A 20918-nucleotide genomic window follows, 5' to 3' on the forward strand; every position below is an offset into this window, starting at 1 on the left:
ATAAGGCATGACATTAAAATGGAACGAGTGTCAGTTTAAATTGCAACCATTTTCTGAAAGTATCCTACCTCTGTTAACACGTAAGAAAGACAGCCTAGTTCTTTTGCCAGGGCGATTCTGCCATGTGACCACACTGATACAAACATGATTTGTGATCCCAGCTCAGTTGAACTGTTGGCTTCAAGAATTGGTGGCCTCACTCACTGTATGAATGTCCACTTTGTATGCTTTAATTTTGTAATTTGGACAACTGTTTCTAAGATGACAATATATAACCCACTTAACTAGTGATTTCTTACTGTGTATTTTTTTTCTTGAAATTTGTATTACTTGTACCCTTTTACTGTTTGTTTTTTTAATTTCCTTTCTTTTTTCTCTTTAAATAAAAAAAAGAATTGGTGGCCTCTAACCCAGAGTTCCCCTGTTAATTGTACTTAGTAACTCAGAAATTGCATGAGAGGAAATTACAGTGCTTTTTTTCTTTGTATGCAATGCTATGTATCTCAGTTTACTACCTTTTAAAAATTTTAAAAATTATTTCGATGCCTAAAACCAAAAAGCTTGTTAAAAACCAATTAAAACTCAGATATTGAAGTTTAAAATTTTTTCAGTGAAAAGGTAATAACGTTCAAGTGCATACCTACATTAACTATGTTACAATATATAGCATTTCCTCCTAAGTCTTTAATTTTGTTTTTATAATGTTTTACTCATTAAAATTATAATAAAATTAAATTTAAAAATAAAATTAAAATTTGAAAATAATATAAATAAAATACAGAAATTATAAATCACTTGTGTACAAGATACCATATTAGGTTCTTTGAGGTTGTAATAATAAATAAACCATTTCCTACCCTCAAATACTTTAAAGTAATACTGGTAAATTAAGATGTCATACAAATGCCTGCAGGATCTAATGGGTCTTAACAAGAAAGCAAAGGGAAACTTGAGAAAGCTGCACAGTGTACAGAGATTTTAAATTGGGTCCCAAGTCATAGACAAGATTTGGGGAGTTGGAAATGGAGGTGAGGAGGAAGAAAGAGCCTCAATTAAGTGGAAGGAAGAGCCTAAATTAAGGCTGTCTTGGGAAATGGTGAGTCAGGCTTCCTGTTTCACAGGAAATGTGCATGAGGCCTCTTCCCAGAGCTTCCTGCCCGTTTTGCCTTTGAGAAGGCTGCCTCTAGCTGGGCATGATGGCTCACGTCTGTAATCCCAGCACTTGGGGGACTGAGGCAAGAGGATGGCCACAAATTCTTCTGCCATGTAAGTGGTGCTCTCCATATCCCTCCACCCCACCTGCCTCAGGACTGAGAAGCAGGAGGATGTCCTTGGTCCCCAGGGCTGCTCCAAGACCCTTGCCCCCTGTTCTCTTGGCGTGGGCGCTGCTGTATTCCACCCCCTTCTCCTGTCTCCTCTATTAGTCTCCTGACCTCTCTACCTTTCCAGTGAAGGCTCTGGCAGGCAGTTCAGGATCTGTCTTTTCCTGACCTCCTGACACAGTGTGGTGACTTCAGCATCTCCCTAGAGATAACCCAGCCACACCCTGACTTCTCAGTTCCTGATACATCTCCAGTGCCACCCTCCATTCTATTCTACACTCGAGCCCAAGGTCATCCTGAACCTCATTGTCACCCCAAAAGATTCCATAACCATCTCCAGACCTCACAGTCTGCTGCTCAGTTACATTTGTGACATTTTTTTGTACATCTGGTCCGTTGATTCCTCTGCCTTTGCCCTGTGTTTACTTTTAATGCACTGATGTGTCCTTCCTAAGCAGCCTGGGGTCTGTGTTTGACTCTCTTAGTAATTACCTTGGTTTTTTTTTTTTTTTTTCACACCCGTTATGAAACCCTGCCCATCTGTAGTCTGTGGACCACTGGAAACTGCATAAAGAAAATGTACCCCACTTTGAAAAGTGGTAAAAGGTCTCAGACACCAACCTCCTGGAATTCCTCAAAGCTGCCCAGTTTTTTTGCTCAATTCTTTGCCTCACAGTCTTTCCCCCAACCTTTAACCCTTCCTCTCTTCTACCTCACCCTATATTCTCGCTCATTACCAACCTCTCCACTTGTGCTCAGAATCCACCCTCCACCCTTCTCAGGGTGGGTGTTTTGCACCCTTCCGTGCTTAAATGCACAGCTCTGCCCCAGAGCTTTCCCACCAGCACTCAATCACGATCCTATCTGAGGCCTCTCACCAAAAGGAGAGAACAGAACAGGCCTGCCTTATCCCACATTCCCCTACACTTATTCTCCTTTGCAGCCAAAGTTCCCAAAAGAATTATTTACACTGCCTGACTCCATTTCCCCACCTCCCACTCACTTCTCAGCCCACTCCAATCTGGCTTGCACACTCGTCATGCCACAGAAACGACTCTGCCAAATGACTTCCGCATCTCGGAGAACAGCAGATCTCTTTCTGTCCTCACCGTGCTCAACCTCGTGGCAGCATCTGATGCTCCTGGCCACTGCCCGCCCTCAACACGCTGCTTCCCACACACACACACCGCCCCCATCTCCCTCCCTTGTCTCTGGAAGTGGTTTCTCCTTCACTTTTGTTCTTCCATCCCAGCTCTAAGTCCTGAAATCCTTGGGGCTTGGTCCTTGCCCCTCTATACCTTGGATCTTAGCCTATTTTCATGCCATAAACCTTTTTGACTGCATGGTGAACCCTTTAAATTCCCTTCTCAGAATACTATTTTAGAAGGCATAAAATTAGATACATAGGCTTTCAAAGGAAACCAGTTTTATTGAAATAGTCATCAAAATATTTTTAGAAATTTGTGATTCAATAAATATATGTGCTTCCTTATTAACACATTAAGTAACAAGTAATGGGCGTAAAGGATATTTTGAGACATTCGCAACAAATTTAATGAGATGTGAAAATATATGTGATTTTCATTGGTAACAAAATCACAGGTCTTACTACTGTGGTTTGTTGCCTGAATTCATAGATGAAAAATATGCTTAAATTTCACATAGATGTTAGTGGAACTTTATAAAGATATAGTCTTTTTGGTGTCCAAGCTCATCCTTCACCTTCAAGAAGTCCTGCCCTATCTCCTTAAATTATCTCATGAACATTTTAATTGCCAAAATCAAGATGTTAACTGCCAGTGACTTTTAAGTGTGTATTTTCAACTCAAACCTCATTTTTAATCTTGAGCTTTAACAACTATTTATAAAGACCTCAAACCCAAAAGGGCCAGTGCTAACATTTCCAACTGAATGCTTCATTCTTATTTCTGTGTAGTATCATCAAAATATGACATTGTCTCTCCAGCCCTCCCCAATATTTAATTCAGTACTGAATTTTACCATTGGGATTTCCCTAATACCTTTTCAACCCATTGTCTACTCTGTTACCACCTAGTTAAGTTACTATAGTGGATTCCTAAGCCCTCTTCACACTTGGCTTCTTGTCCTCCAAATCCCATGCTCCATTTTGAGACAGAGTCTTGCTATGTAGTCTAGGCTGGCCTTGAACTCACTATGTAGCCAAGGCCGTCAATGCTGAGCCTCTGACAAGTGGAATTCAGTTCACTGTACCTGCCTAGTGAAGCCTTCTCTTCAGCACTCTATGGTTTTTAGAACAAAGAGCCAACTTCATTGTGTATCCAGCAAGGCGTGAGAGCCAGTCCTTTGATTTTCTCTCTGTGGCTGATTAGCACTGGCTTTGTGTTCCCTCATGACAGCTACTTCCTTGGACCTGCTGTTCCATCTTCTTGCAATAATCACCTGCTCCAGCGTCAGCTAAGGTCACTTTCTCAGGTTTTCCTGAATGCTCTTTCCTTGACTAGACCATGTATCATTCCTTTTCCAATGTTCTTAAAGAGGATTTTTTAAAAAGTTTGACTCTTCTAATTTTATGCTTATTTAATAGTTATCCGATTAACAATCTGCCTTCACCCCTAGATATAAGCTCATTCCCTCATCCCTAAAGCAAGTAGTCACATTGCCTTTTCCCTGGATGATTCTCCTGAAAGTATCAAGTGTGAAATAAGACACATCTTTCAACATTTATCTTGTGTGTGAGAGGGCATGTGCTTGTGTGTGTGATGCTGGGGAACACACCCAGGATTTTGGACATGCTAGGTGGGCATCAAAATTCACCTTGGGAGAGCCAAGATGGAAGCCAAAGCCCCACCTGTGAGCTATTTGAAGCACAAATTAGGGAGAACAAGGACCTGCCTGTGGCCTTTAAGAGCACGAATTGGGGAGAATCAAGAAAGCTAAATCCCACCTGTGAGCCAGCTGGTACATGGGCTGGAGAGAGAAAAGCCACCACCACGGCCTCCTATGAGTAACCATCTCATTTGAGAAACTGTGTTGTCTGATTGACTTTGCAAGCCTAAAGTCGAACAGCTATTTAGAGGACAACAGTATGTAATATAGTAACTATTGTGGATTTCCTCCTCTCTTCTCACTGTTTCATTTCATTGTATTGTCTTATTCCCTTTAAAATTACAGCAAACAAAGAAAATGAAGAAGTTAATGGGATCTAAGATGTACAATAGATATGATGAAGGCGAAAGGGGAGGAAATGTCTAAAAAGGGAGGGTGGTAGCCATTGTTCATTTCCTATTGGCTGGGTTTGAAGTTTTGTATCATTTTCATTAGTTTTTTTGCTTTGATTATTTTCTGATTTGTTTTGTTAGATTTTATTATGTCTGACAGACTGGGTAGCTATTTTGGAAAGGTATGTTATGGCAGCCATTGTTGATTTCCTATTTCTTGTTTTGAAGTCCTGTATCACTTTCACTGTTTCATTTTGATTGGCTCAGTTCTGTTTTATTTTGTTTGGTTTTATTCACACACTCTCTCTCTCTCTCTCTCTTGATTCTCTCTGTCATACCAGGGATCAAACTGACGACCTTGCACTTAACAGGCAGGTGCTTATGCCACTGAACTAAATCCCTAGGCCTGGTTTTATTCTTTTTAAAACACAATTTTTAAAAATTTACCTCATATGAACTGTTTTGTTTTGATCATTGGTCTCTTGTTGTTACTACATGTTGCCTTGAAGGGAAATTAGTGTTGATCTAATGAGATAAATTTTCTTATAGACTATGTAAGAAAAAACTAAGCATATTCCCAAAAATTAACTATCTTACCCCTTATAATTATGTATCTATATTTCTGCTCCATTTCCCCCCAGCATTTTTCTATACATTTCTTCTAAAATACAGAAAAATTGAAAGAATTGTATGATGACTCTTCACATACTTCCCAGCTAGTTTTCACAATTATTGATATTTTGGCTATATATTCTTTATTATGTGTCAATCTATCCATCCCTCTATTTTGTATCTTGGTGCCCTTTAAAGTAAGTTGTAGACAACCCTACTCTGCACATCTGAACACTTGACTATAACTTTGGTTTTTTTTGTTTCTGATTGTTCATTTTCCCCAGCTTTTTAATTTTTAAACATTATTTGCAGTGCCGTGTTCAAAATTTTAAGAGCAATATTTAGTGAATTCTGAAAAACCTTGGTTTGCAAGCATAATTCATTCCAGAAACATGCTTATAATCCAAAGTACTTGTGTACCAAAACAAATTTCCCCATAAGAAACAATGGAAACGCAGATGATTCATTCTAACATCCCAAAACATTCATATAAAAATTGATGCAATATTGTAACATAATCCAAAAATAAAGAGATTACAAAATATAAAGAAAAATAAAAATTAGCCTGCACTCATCTTTGAAAACCATCACGGCTGGTATGAGGGAAACAAGACAGAGGAGGGCTATTGTGTAGGGTGACTTTCACTACCTCTGATGAAACCACTGCTATCCATTGGCTCAGTGGAATCTTTTTCTTTTCATACAGCTTTGTAAAGAACTTATCTAATGACCCTTACTTTTGCCTCCTTTTGAGTATTTCATGGAAATGGGACATTGAATTGTTGTTAAACAGATTCATTGTTCACTCTGTTGCAGCCTTTTTCGGATGATACTTTTCTATAAAATTTTGCACCATTCCCCACATTTTACACATCTCCCTAATCTCATCTGGAGTGAGGGAATCCTCTGCCTTTTTCCTCTTCCCCCTACTCTCAAGAGGAGACCTGCTCCATAACTTCTTGCTGTTGGGAGATAATCACTCACAATGCCATAGTTAGACAGAGAGAGAGAGGGGGCCATTGACTCGGTTATGATCATGTGACATTTGGACATTTGGTATCATGTAATACTTGTGTTTCAAGACATCATTCATTTATCAAGTTAAAATTTATTAGAAATGTTTGTTCATCTTTAAGAATACAGAGCAGGGGGCTGGGGATTTAGCTCAGTGGCATAAGCACCTGCCTTGCAAGCAGGCGGTCGTGAGTTTGATCCCCAGTACAGATTAAAAAGAAAAAAAAAGAATACAGAGCAAGTTACTTGCAATCTGAGATATATATATATAATGTTTCTACCAGCCTGTTAAGTTCCCTCATGCCCCTTCCCAACCAATATCTGCCCTATCCCACTCTTAAAGGATCACTGTCTTGAGAGTATTTACTGTCATTTTGTTCTTGTTTCACTTTATTTTATTTTATTTTATTTTATTTAGTACTTGGGATCAAACTCAAGACCTCACATGTGCCAGGTAGGCATTTGTGCCACTGGGCTAAATCTCCAGCCCCTCTTGTTCCATTTTAAAAGCTATCTTAAATTGTAAGTGGCCCAGGCATGAGCCAGAAAAAGAACCAATCAGCATCTCCCATGATCCACCCATGGTGGAACTTGGGCACCTGAGCAAGAAAGCAATTCACCTCCCTTCCTGGTAAACACCCCTGGCGCAAGCCAGGAAGAGGACCAGTCAGCATCTCCTGTGAACTTACATGGCTGAGAGTCAAACATCCCATCTCTATCCCTCCCATTAACAACTGGGGGCAGAGGTCTGAGCATCCAATGGGAGGATGAAATATGCAATATAACAAATATGGGGGCTCGCCTTCCATCTTCTGTTTGAAGGCAAATGTTGTTTTCACTGTTTTGCTTTGCTCTGATTAATTGTTTTGCTCTATTCAATATTCTCTTTCGATTGGCTTGTTCTGTTTTTGGTTTGATTTCACTATACCTGATTGAATGGACAACTATTGTGAAGATAACAAGATATATTACGGTACTATTACTGTTATCCCCGTATCCTGCTGTGAAGTTCTGTAGCAGTTTCACTGCATTTTCTCAATTGGCTTTGTTTTGTCTTGTTCTGTTGTATTTTACTACCTTCAAAATAAAATTTAAAAAACTTTAGCCAGAAAAAAAAGCTATCTTAAATTGAGCTTCCTAAGTCATCTCAGTCCCTTTTAGGAATAGGTAGGGTATAAATTTTAAATAAACTATATAAGTAAGTGAATCAATATAAATTAAAATTACATACAAATTATGAATTAAAATTATAATCTCTTGAAACAGCAATAAACTTTTTAAAAAGACAATGGAAAAATTATGTGGAATCTGGCCTTTTCCTATACATATTAAACTATGAGTTGGTACAGTATCTCTGGAAAATAATTTAGAAACAAAAATAAAATTTCATAATGCTTTTAATCTAGTAATGTAAATCCTCAACTTGGGAAACTTAAAAGACATAACTAGGGCTGGAGATGTATCTCAGTGGCACAGTGCCTGCCTCATAAGTGCAAGGCCCTGAGTTCAATTTCTGTTACCAAAAAAAAAAAAAAAAAAAAAGACATAACTAAAGATATACTTGCTGGGTGTGGTGGCTCACTCCTATAATCCCAGCACCCAGGAGGCTGAGGCAGGAGGACCACTGCAAGTTCAAGACAAGCCTGGGCTACAAAGTGAGCCCAAGGCCAGCCTGAACCACATAGCAAGATCCTATCTCAAAAAGACAAAAATAAATAATTAATAAATAAAGATACATTTAATTACACAATGATATTATTATACCATTATTTATCATAGCAAAAAGTTGGAGATGAAAACATAACCAAAAAGAATTATGATAGTCATACAAGGAGAAAGATATTCTAAACACAAAGTGAATTTTGAAAAACTAATAAACCTTATTTAGCAGATTTATTCTTACACTTGTATTTGCATTATAATTTTAAAATTATTTCATACTTCTTGCAGGGTAAAACAAATGAATAAATATATTAGAATAATTTTGGAATAAGTATTTTAAATATGAGAGAAAAGAGATACAAATATAAAAGAAAGTAATGGAAAACCTGGCAATGTTAAATTTTAATTAGAAATATTTCTGTGAGTTCATGATTTTTTAAATACACATTTCTAATTAATTCCAATGAAAGGACTTAGAAACAGTGTCACTCCACTAGCAATGAACTTGCCTAGTACATTCTAAATAACATTTGGAGCTAAAAGGAAGCCGAACTTCTTAAGAAGCAACTGACAGCAGCTCTGGCAGATTAAGTAAAATTATGGTATATTTTATTATACCATAAACCAAAGACGTCCTCAGAGACCTGGCCAAAGGCCAGATTCAGGGGACTGCATCTCAACATTTTTGGTGCCAAATGAACATCAAAAAATTTTAATAACTGAATAAGACATATCCTTGAGATTGGGTATGATAACACACAACTATAATCCTACCTACTTGGGAAGCTGAGGCAGGAAGACTGCAGGTTTGAGGCTGGCCTAGGCAATTTAGCAAGACCCTGCCTCAAAATAAAAAATAAAAAGAGCTAGGCATCTAGCTCACTGGTCTAATGCTTGCCTCACAGATGTGAGGCCCTGAGTTTAGTCCCTCGTGCCACATGTGTGCACACATGCACGCACACACACATACACACACGCATTGTCTTAGTTACTTTTCTCGTTGCTAGAACCAAATACTGAGCATCTAAAGTTAGAGAGAAAGGTTTATTTATCTCACAGTCTGTGAGGTTTCAGTCCATAATCATCTGGCTCTAAGGCAGGATTGCAAGGCAGAGGGGCACTGCAGAGAGAAACAGTTCATGGCAGACAGAAGACAGCAAAGCAAGCAAGGGACAAGACAAGCCTCTTCATGTTCCTTATATTGTATCCAGGTACTGGGATTAGGGTGGACTGATTTAGTATACCCACCCTTAGTCCTAGCACCCTTAATACTAATAATGCACCATGAATCAATCATATGCTGTAGATTCAGCCACCTCTGAAAAAGCCTCCCCTATGATTATATGACGCTTCGGGGGAACATCCAGATGCATAACATATCCTTGAGACTAGAGTGAGGGACAGAAAGCATTTGTTAATTTGTCTCAATCGGGGTCTCACGACATAGACAAGTTGGCCTCAAACTCACAGTCTTCCTCCTCAGCTGTCCAAGTGCTAGAATTACAAGTGTAATCAAGAAAGCACTTCTTCAGAGAAGAATGCTAGCTAATAATCGTAGAAGAAATGTAGAATTAGAAAGTCATCATTTGGCAGCTCCAATGTAATTATCAGTTCAGGCAAAACACATTAAAAGATGATAAAATCATTGAATAAAATATTGTTTAGGAACAGCCTATTAGAATTTCCCATAGAAAATCTACTAGCTACAAAGGGGGTAACCTGAGTCTTACTGCTGGTGAATTTAGCAGTCTACCTTATCCTAGAGATCAAAGACACCATTAGCAACATTAGGACAACCTAACGCCTAATGTTACAGCTGCTAATATGATGTTAGAAAGAAAGAAGGGCCGAGGGTTTAGCCCAGCGGCATAAGTGCCTGCTTTGCAAGTGCAAGGTCGTGAGTTTGATCCTCAGTACCAAAAAAAAAAAAAAAAAGGAAGATATTATACTACCTATAAAATACTCATACCCAAGATAATTTACCTGAATTTTGTTTCAGGAAGGATGCAAGCAAATTCAGACAACATAAATCAAGTATTATATTATTATTATAGGCAAGTGGTACTTGCCTATAATTCCAGCACTTGGGAAACTGAGGCAGGAGGATCATTGCAAGTTCAAGGCAAGCCTCAGCTACAAAGTGAGTTGAAGGCCAGTCTGAACTTCATGGTGAAACCCTGTCTTTAAAAGACAAAAAAAAAAAAAAAAATTCAAAACATAAGATATTCTATGAGGCAAGTGACTGTATCTTAAAAGTGATAAAAATCACAAAAAAAGCAAAATGTGTGTGGCAGAGAACTATTCTACATTAAAAGACTAAAGGGCCATAATTGTGTGTCATTCAGGTTGAATCATTAGTCCAAACAAATAACTCAAAAGATATCTTGGGAACAACTGGGTTTGGATATACTCTGAATACTAGATAATATTATGGAATTATTAAACAGTATTACAGGGCGGGGATATAAATCAGTGACATAAGTGCTTTTCTGGCAAGCACAAGGTCCTGAATTTGATTCCCAGTACCCAATAAATAAATAAATAAATAGCATTACAGCTTTGTAGGAGAATTCTACCTTGACAGGAGATGTATTCTGAGGAATTTGAAGCTAAAATATCTTGAAATAGGTCACTGTAAAATTACTCAGAAAAAGAATGTAGAGGGATGAAGCAAACTGACAAAGTTTTAAAAAAAGGTGTTATTTAAATTATTTTTTCAACTTCTCTATAGATTTGAAAATTTTCAACATAAGGTTAAAAATTTTTTAAAGGTTATTCCTGCAATATTTTGCTAACCAAAACTATATGTATGGCACAATTCTATTTTGTCCAAAGAAGTAACATGTATACATGTGCATAAAGGTACATGGCACAATGGTAATTGTTTGCCTACCGTGCATGAGGCCCTGGGTTTGATTTCAGTACACACACAAAAGTGGTCTACATTAGGGTAAAGTTAGCTGCTGTAATAAAGGATCAAAAATGCAAAGGCTCAAACAAGACGAAAATCTGTTTTTCATATGTGACAGTTCTGATTGCAAGTAATAGGTCCGCAGGCTCTCGGAGACTCAGTCTGCTGTCTCCAGCGTGTGACTTTCAAAGCACCCAGCCCACAGAAAGAGGCCAGGCAGAGGTCTGAGGCAAGAGATTTTCTCTAAAGCAGGCTGTTCACACTCCTCCTCCCACACTCCCTGGTGAGGCCTTCCCCCTGAGGCCTCCTCACAGCTGCAGGGGATTCTGAATTCAGTGTGAGGTGGGCAGCACAGCCCGGCTCCTACAGGACCTTCAGTAGAAAGCTAGTAGTCACCAACAAGGTCATCCAAAGGGATCTGATAGAAAACAGAGCAGCCTATTAATCATTTTTATTTTGAGATCAATGTGTTTTTGAAAGTTTCAAGTTTTCTTTCTTTACGTTTGTCTTAATTTTTTTACTGTTCTTTTATTATAGTAAAAACATTACACTTTATAAAACTATTTATTTTATTTTGAAAGTAGTAAAAACACAACAAAACAAGACAGAACAAAGCCAATCAAGACAATGCAGTGAAATTGGTACAGAACTTCACAGTAGGATACTAAGATGGTAGTAATAGGTACTATGGTAGATCTCATTATCTTCACAATAGTTGTCCTGTCAATTAGGTATAGCGAAATCAAACCAAAAACAGAATATTATAAAACCAATTGAGAGTGTTGAATAGAGCAAAAGAAACTTAACAAAACAGTGAAAACAACCTTTGCCTTCAAACAGAAGATAGAAGGAAATCCCCCATATTTGTCATATTACATATGGTCATCCTCCCAAGAGATGCCGAGACATCTATCCCCAGTAGCTGCGGGTAGGCTCACTGGAGCTGCTGGTTCTCCTCCTGGCCCATGCTGGGGTGCTTACCAAGAGAGCGGGTGAATAAGCCGCCTAAGTCTCACCATGGCCAGATCTCTATAAACCATTTATAAACCATTGAAACAACCAAAAGATCATTTCACTAGCAGGATGGTTTGTTTCCTCCAAGTAAAGGCTACGAGGTTAATCTTAGGCACCATTTTAAGCACTTTTCTACTTAAAGCAGTTCAGATGAGCCCCATTTCCCACTACATTGGCTCTCAGACCTTTGCTGGAATCTCAGAACTCCTTACGGTCTGAACCTACTGTCCTTCCACCCCCCACAATGGACCCCTCTCCTAACTTCTCTGGAGTCAAGCCATTGTGGTTCAGCTCCTTGGATTCTATTCATTCTTCAAGTCCCAGCCCATGCCACCACCCTCTCTCTCTTTATTTCTCATCTTTCTTCTAGAATTTCAATGGTTTCTAGAACTGATTTGACCCTATTTCTCACTTGATCAAATGTCATAAGCTTCTTGTTTTGATATTCCTTCTCAGAGCCTCTAATGAAGTTGAAGACATAGTAGGTGCGTATGGTACTTCTCAGTTGCCTTCCATGTTTCATGATCTATTTCACTGAGTGAGAGGCATTTGCGAGGATGATTTCCATTGATAGCCAAGTCCGCTCTGTTGCTGACTTGAGGCTTCTCTCAGCTAAGAAGGGAATATGAATTCCAATAGAAGATGAATGAGGAATACATTGTAACAGTACAGTATCTGAAAAATAACTCCAGGACAGTGTTGATGTGCTACTAAACACTACATTTTCGTGTCCAAATTTTAAAAATCCAACAATTTTCTGGTCACATCTTCCTTCCTTACCCACTGCTATCACAATCTACTGATCCAGAGACTTAGCTGTCCCTAGAATTAAAAAACCCAAAACAAGAAAATGTGTGATCATCACCGATGTCATATGGATGGTGACTTCTGCACCACACAAAGGAGTAATTCATATTATACTACTTAGGAGGTGTCAGAAAACATGGCATGCTTCCCATTTCAGTAGCCTGAAGTTCGAAGCTTCACCCATGGCAACTCCATAGTATCGTGATAGTTAATCACCAAGCAAGTTCTAAAGTCCCACACGTCTCCCAGTGGGAATCAAACAGGATGGAGTTTTAACCTCTGAGGCCACTGTTTGTCTCACATCAGGGCCTTGGGTGGTGTCATTCCAACTTGCTAACATGAGAATCAGAGAGAAGGCTGCAGGTAAACGAGAGTTCTCTAAAGACTCCCATGGTAGAGACAGGTGTCATAATATTTATGCTCATGGCAGCCCAGCCCAAAAACAATCTGATAGCAGAATGAAGAGCAAGGGCCTCTCCTGCTGATGTTAGTCTGAACCCCAGCCCTGGGAGCCACTGAGGCTCTTATTCCCAGTTCTTTCTGTTGTTCAGCTTTACAGTTCTAGTAACCTTAACATGTCCTGAACACATGCAAAGGATTTTCCTGCTCTTAGATACTTTTCTGGACAAGTCAGCATTTGGTGTAGAATATATTTTATTTTTCTTTGCTATGTAAAGATATCCGTTCTATTCAGAATGCTCTGCATACAAACTGCCCTCAATTCCCTAGGACAGCTTTTGTATTTGAGGCACGATTTGAACCAGGACTTTGAGGGCAGCATTCTGAAGATACTCATTTGCACACACAGCCCCGTGGTCAGCCTTACCGTGTTGTCTCTGTTTGACTGTTAAGGTTCACTACGTTGACCACAGTCTCTCATGGTCTCATAAAACTAAATGCATTTCAAATGTGATAAACACACAGTCTTCCTCCGGCAGCAGCCTGACATGCTCTTTTCCTCTTCCCTCCTATTCACGGAAAGCCGTGCCCTCATCCACACTGTGTCATGAGATGCACTCAGCTCAGCCTTCTGTCACTGACACCTGGCAAAAGTGGGTTGCATACACATCAGTCAGAACACAGCAGCACGTCTCAAGGGAGGGATGAATCTACCGGGTCTTGGAAAGGAGCCCTCAGGCTAGTGTTAGGAAATAATTTCAGCTCTTTCCCATCTACTTGAGTCTGCCCGTCTTCTGATCATCTCCGTTCATTGCCAGCCTACCACTTCAGAGATGATACTGTTACGGCCTAGTTTTTTAAAAATATAGTCCTTCTCGAACTCCCAAGGAAATGCATTCCACTTCCCTCCTCTCGTGTCTCCCGTCTTCCAGGAGCTATAATTTATCCTGTCAGAATATTGCTGAATTCACTGCCCGGTGCTACGTTCAGTCCCTTAATTAATCAAGCCCTGTGACTGAGAGCCAAGTCCTGGCCAGCACAGTATCTCCAACGTACATGATGCCAGAAAGGTGACTTGGGGATCAGAAGAAAACCTTAAACCCAAAACTACTATTCCAAATAAAAGTGATTCATTTTGTCAGCTGTGATCAAACAGCACAGTGAATATTTAACCCTTTTTAATATTATAATAAAAGACATTGCCATCAGTTCCTTTAGGATACTTCCGCTTTGCGTTGAACACATTTATCTGATCATTCTTGCCACTTTCTGAAGCAGTGCTGGAAGTCCTCTTCTGTGAGTGTCTTCAGCTGCACATCACCACCTGTCTGACTTGAATCTATTCAAAATGCTTGCCCTTTCTGGGCATTCTGACTTTGAGGAAGAACCGGAAGTTGTATAGTGTGAATAAGGACACATCATAATGTGTGTATGACTCTGTCTTCCCCTCAGATATAATTTGACAGCTGCATTCACCATCATATCTCGGAAACACACTGCTCCAGAAGTTGGAGAGAATAGGATACATGTGTTCAAAGCAAGAGAGATTATGTTGAGGGAGATTAATAGCAACCTTTCTTTTATTATAATACATTTTAAAAATTTAAACATTCACCCTATATTTTGATTAGCTCTTGTAATTTATTTTTATTTATTTATTTTTGGTACCAGGGATCAAACTTGTGACCTCACACTTGCCAGGCAGGTACTTGTGCTGCTGAGCTATATCCCCTGCCTTTGTAGCTTATTTTAACTGATACGGCTTTCGTAGGATTTTCATAAAATTGCTGATTTAAATTTCCCTCATGTATCATGTAGGTTGAGGTTTTTGGTATGGGTTTTTATTCAATTGATGTGTGTGTGTGTTTTAATGTTTTAGATTCTAACTTTAAAAGATAGAGCTGATTTTTCTTCCCCTAAGAAATGGCAATGTACTGTTGTCTCCACCTCCATGTGACATTTCCAGAAATGAAAACTAATTTTCAAAATTATAAGAAAAATGACATAGTTTTAAATCAGCTTTAAATAAAAAATTTTAATATAATTATATTAATAATTTGTTTTATAGTCTCTATATATTGTTAAATATTTATCATAAGAGCTTTACTCCCTGAAAAAATTGCACCATATTTTCTTAAGCCTAGATAAATTTAAGCCATTTATGACTGTTATAAATTATATGACATGTAGAAGAAGCTGTTGTAGTCAGGGGTTGTACAAAGAGAACAATTCAGATCAGGACATGGAGTTTATAATATTTTTATAATGGTCACCGGGAGTTAACACCGGAAAATGCAGGAAATTTATCCACAACACCAAAGACATATTTAGTCAAGGGTCTAAACCCCACGGCAATGTCCCACATGAGTCCAGATAAAAACCCAGAGCTCAGGACAATGCCTCCCACGAGTCCAACTGGAGGTCCAGAGCCCACAAGAAGGACTCACGCTAGTCTCTTTTACGGATCCGTGCGGGGAAGACCCAAGGGTCAGCGGTGGAAGCCAGAAAGTCTATGCCATCGGGGTGAAGGAGCTGTGCTGGTGGGATGAGGGTTCTACACTGGAGCTGAGAAGTCACACTCACAACAAAGAGCGGGGCTGTCCTGAAAGGCACCACAGCTGTCCTCGGTGACACGGAGACCCCGAGCTCCTCCAACAAAAAGCACAGTCGGGTATGTGCCAGGAAGCAGCGTGACGAGTTTATCCTGGAGACCAAACAGCACATGTCTTCCCCTCCGGAGCCAGGAAGCAATGCTCAATGTGAAGACCAAAGCTTCTCCAGGAGAACCAACAGCTCAGACAGCAACTCATAGGAGAACTTACAATGCCTGCTTAACGCCTCAACCCTCTCAACACCTCTCTTCTTCTCCACCTATTTATCCTGGCAGACCTCCTCAGGTGGAGCATCTTCTCTCAATGCATGCTGATGTAATCCAGCTGGCGTTAAGTTGACCACCAGTTTTCAAACCATAACAGAAGCCAAGGATGGCACCTCTGCCGATTTGTACCTCTTTGGAATTGGTGAAATCCAATAGGATTTTTCAACGGGGATTTTGCCTTTGGTTTAAACAGTGCATAGTTAATGTTCAGTGTTTAGCTAGTTAATTTTAAAAGTAGCTAAATATGAATAACTATAAAAGCCAACATTTACATAGCACTTTCTGTGTTCTGTGTATAGCACTGTGAAAAGTGCCATGGGCATATTTTATTTAATTCTCATTAAAATATCAAAAGGTAGGTACTATTTCTCATAGATGAGAAAATCTGAGATGTGAAGAACCAGGCTAACCCAATGTCACATAATTACTATGTGCAAAAGCCAGAATTCACTCCCAGAGAGCTGGACTTCAGAGTTTTAATTACCATACTTTAGTGCCAGAAAAGAATTATTACAACATCTCCCACCATGGATCATCCTTGCCAGATGGTACAATGGCTTTTCATGAGAGGGAATTGATGAGAATGGCTGAGAACATGAGAGGACATGAACAAAGATGAAAAAGGCTATCGTGACTTGTTTAAGATTGTTCAACGAGGCAAGCAGGAAAAGATCCATTAGTACATGTGTAAGTATGACAAGTCTTGCTATTGTAACTTTTGTCTCCAACAGACAAAAGCACCCACTTCTAGCAATAGTTTCTGGACTCTTGAGGATGATCACCACGTGGAGGTAAGGGCAATAGAAACAGGCACTAGAGAATGACTTGGTTAGGAAGCAGGTGCACGGTCCCATACATAATAGGCAGTGCTTAATTGCGAAGGCTTCTTTCACCTCTTCAGACTACTAAAGGCTCCAGGCATAATGAATGGGTAAAGGAAGGATAAACAGGGCTTAACACCCACCCAGTAAAGAGTCACTGCACCAGCTCCTCCCCATTCCACAGTGCCTGGGGGCAGGCGAAGAATTCCAGCCCTGGCTAGGGGTGATGGAGAGGGAGCCACCAGGGTTAGCAGACACCTGCTCCTGATGCTGTAGCACAGGTGTTGTAAGTCTTAGCCTGGAGGCTCTTTGCTGCCTTTTGGTGGGCTGAAGTGCAGGGCCCTGGGGTGAGCAGACTTGTCAGCCCACTAACGTAAGTAAGCTATTTGAGTATTCCTGGGATAGCTTGTGAAAGGAAGTCTGGCCCATGTTCGCTGCTGCGCTCCACAGAACCCAAATCCAGTACTGTGACTTCCATCAACCAATTACATGGCAACCTTAAACATAATTAAAATTTTCCCACATTCTCTTTTCTGAGACTAGAGAACTCATGCTCAGAAATGACCTAATGTTTCATCTTTGACATTTCAAAGTAAACTTTAAGGATTTCTGTTAAGTCGCATGATTGAAAGAAAGGAGAGAACAATCAACTCATTATGTCCTGTCCTTTTCCTATTTCTGTATCTGAAAGGTAGTCTGTTTTCTGGAAATGTGTGGAGTGATAGTAATTTGTTTGGGGCCTATATCCAAACACTAAATTTAAAAACATGATTAATCATCCTGGAGGATAATGATCTGTTCACCTGTAGATTTACAGAGACTTTTGCATGCAAGACTGACAGGAGAGGGCTTTTTTTAGAGTTTAGTTTATCTTACGTTGCACCCAATAATTCAAAGCTATTCTAAGTATTTTCCTGAGTCAGGAACCTGTGAAATGAAAATGCCACAACTGTCAGTGAAAACAATGAGCAAGATCAATACAAATTGCAACAGTTGGGAAGATGCTGGGGACATTAATTTAGCATTCTGTGTCTGCAAAAGACCACATTTTCTGAGAAATTTCCAATACTAGACTAACATGCAATGTAAAAGAACCCCCCCCCACACACACACATACATATCTTATGATTTTATTGGAATATATAGTCTAGCAAACCATGCTAACACTGAAAGGACCTAAAACAATAAGATTGCTCTTAAATCACCCCCTTAAGATCAGCTTTCTGATCGCCATTTATACTGTTTGCATCATTTCTTTGGTGGGTGCAAGTGTTAAAAAGTATAAAACTGCTGAATGCCTGAATAATCTTTATTGCTCCTGCCATGGCTGTGTTGAGATATTCTGACACCGCAAGAATCGTGATTGTTCATGCATAGATTTGTACTGGCTTCTTTATAGAAGACTGACAAGAGGAGAATGTGAGAGTTTCATCTCTTTTGCACTGCACCTAATAATTGACGATATTGAAACTGAGGTCTGATTTAATCTATCTGTACCGTATTATCTAAATTTTCTTTTCATTGTCAAGTAAATGATTAACGTAGGCAACATTTTGCTCTTTCCATCTCCCCAAGTAGTTCAAATAAAAAGACAGCAAAACGTTAAGAAGCACCTACCTTTCCCTCCTTCTTTCATACATAGCTTTTATCATGTTCTATTTATTAATCCTCAATTACTTAAGGTCAAAAATACATTGTTTTCAGGCTGGGGATTTGGCTCAGCGGCATAAGTGCCTGCATTGCAAGCATGCAATTGTAAGTTCAATCCCCAGTACCAAAAAAAAAAAAAAAAAAAAAAAAATATTGTCTTCATAATATGGTGCAAAAAAGACTTGTAGAAATGCATTTTTCCATAATGTTCTAAAAATAGATTAACTTTGCTATTATTTTTGAAGTTGGTGCTCCCATTTTATCAAAATCTTGATGATGAAAGGGCACGTAGAGGTGGCAAGATGCTTCAGGAGTTACTACATTTGCTTGGTTTCCTCTTTCTCTGCCTAAAAAGAGTGCCCTCCATGCCCACTGATACTTAAAACATCTTTGATTTTCAGCAGAGTTCTGTTGAGGAAGAATCTCTAACTGAATCAAGACCATCAGCCAGGAAATATGGGGCTAAGAAGGATTCCAAACTTCCAGCAATTGACCAGATACCAGGCAAGCAGAAACATAAAAGTACTATGACTCCCAGAAAACCAGAGCAAGTGAGCCCCAGCAAACTGCCTCCAGGTGAGTGGCGGGGCTAGTTTTTTGAAATTCATGACATCCTAAATTTCCCTTCTTAAAGAGCACAACGATCAAATTGGTGGTATTAGTTAACCCCAGTGTTTTCCAAGTGGCTAATTCAAGTGTTGGAAGACCAAGGATCCTATGCAAATGTAAAATCAACTTCAGAGGGAAAGAGGCATGAATTATGCAGAGGAACTGCCTGACTTCCCACATTCTCTGCCCAATCATCTGCTTGGGATGGCACACCCCAGAATTACTGCCTTTTCATGTTCTTCATCCTTCTTTGGGAATAAAGGCGTTTGGCCCCAGGTATGAAGTTTTATGACTCAGGCAAGAAGAGATTTCAAAAGCATCTGAATGACATAATTTATAGCCAGAGGGAGAGTAATAAAGTTTCCTACTCCTGGGTTCATCCTCTGCAGGAGAAAGGAACTTGATAAATCCCTCCTTTTGTGCAATTTGGTAAATAATTCACTCTATCCTTCTCTTGGGGCAGAAAGGTCTTAATAGTATCTAGGAAAGAGCTAAAGCTAACAGAAAGTGTACACTTCCTCGGGGTCATCCCCATCAAAACCGACCTCTGTAGAAAAAATTTGAGTCCTCGGAGAGCTGTGCATGAGTAGGGTAACTAGGCAGAAAGGTCTGTCTTCCGGGAAAGGATCCAAACCGACTGCTGAGGAATCTGTAAATAGCATGCAATTCATTAAAATCCCAATCACAGCTACTTCCTAATGCTAAATAGCTCCTGTCATGCAACTACCAGTCAAGCCTTAATGCATTTTGGAAAATGGCAGCTTTCACTCATGGTAAACACCCACATTTTATTGCTTTAATGAAGTCAAAACCAAAATGACATTTTTCACCCTTGATGGTAAAGATGGAACCCAAGGCCTCACACATGCTAAGCAAGTGTCCCACCACTGGGCTACCCCCTCAACTTCCAAACCCCAAACTGATTCTAAAATGATGTCATTGCAGGCAAAATCCAACTCTTCCTCCATATTTAATCAGAGGGAAGCATCCTAGTCATTTTTTTTTTCTTTTTAAAGACTCTCAGTAAGGGGCTGGGGATTTAGCTCAGCGGCATATGCACCTGCCTTGCAAGCAGGCAGTCGTAAGTTCGATCCCTGGTACCGATTTAAAAAAAAAAAAAGACTCTAAGAATCAGGCTTCTAATTCAACTACTTAAAGGCTGACACAGAGCAAATGAGGTCATCCTACAAATATCTCAAAATATAATTTGTAATTTATTGAATTGAGGATGTTTTTATTGCAAAGATTTCAGGATAAGCTTTAAAAAATACGTATTCATTCAATATAATTTTTAGCCTTTTTGCTGAAACCATTATAATTTTTAGCTGTTTGTCATTTGCAGAGAGAAATCATTAAAATGAACTGTCGGGGCTCACTCGATAATTTAGTTTGCCTCCTTAATGCAGATTTTTTTTTCAGACTGAGCAAACTCCATATGGAATTTACAACAGAAAAAAAGAGGGAATTCATTCACTTTTTATCCAATAAAACATCAAATTTGAAGAATTACCAGACTGAAAAGTACCAAGGTTTAAGCAGGAGAGACAAACTGGCAGGAAGATAGCTTTTTCATGAGATGTTACCTGTGGCAAAAGCACTGACAGACCCCCAGCTTTATCACTATATTATGGCCCTAGCTCATGTCCAAGTGTGTGTAGCTGTGAACTGTGCAGGGGTGACTGTCCTCTCCTCCGAGGTGCTGGACATCGATGTCAATGCCACAAAGGCTGAATTGAGGTTGCAGCAGTCTGGGTTGATCAAGACGCTGGCTAAAAGCACAGCACTGGTGTGTTGTAGTCCATTCATTTAACATGTGTAGACCTGCTCTCTGACTGCCTCTCTAGCATAGTGCCCTTTTTAAATTTTTATTTTGAGACATAATCTTGCAAAGTTGCCCAGGTTGACCTTTTACTATTTACTATTCTCCTGCCTTAGCGTCCAAGTAGTTAGGGTTACAGGTGTAAACCATTGTGCCCTGCTATCCCAGGCTTTTACTGAATAGAAAAATGATAGATAGAT

The 20918-nt window shown here is 39.5% G+C and overlaps 1 protein-coding gene across 8 annotated transcripts in view; it reads left to right on the forward strand.

Annotated features, from left to right (window-relative positions):
• The window catches only part of Marchf10 (membrane associated ring-CH-type finger 10), a 94537-nt gene that overhangs the window by 23746 nt on the left and 49873 nt on the right, over window positions 1-20918 (forward strand). For 4 of the 8 annotated variants that reach the window (XM_063241669.1, XM_063241667.1, XM_063241670.1 and 1 more), the window contains one exon: window positions 18692-18866. In XM_063241669.1, the coding sequence (XP_063097739.1) occupies window positions 18692-18866 (175 nt within the window). The remainder of the gene's footprint in view (window positions 1-18691; window positions 18867-20918) is intronic. The other 4 variants (XM_063241668.1, XM_063241671.1, XM_063241673.1 and 1 more) reach the window with 1 other exon arrangement.

The sequence above is a fragment of the Cavia porcellus genome, unplaced genomic scaffold, assembly GCF_034190915.1.
Source record: "Cavia porcellus strain 051 isolate PalLab524CR breed Dunkin Hartley unplaced genomic scaffold, mCavPor4.1 scaffold_32, whole genome shotgun sequence".
NCBI lineage: Eukaryota > Metazoa > Chordata > Mammalia > Rodentia > Caviidae > Cavia > Cavia porcellus.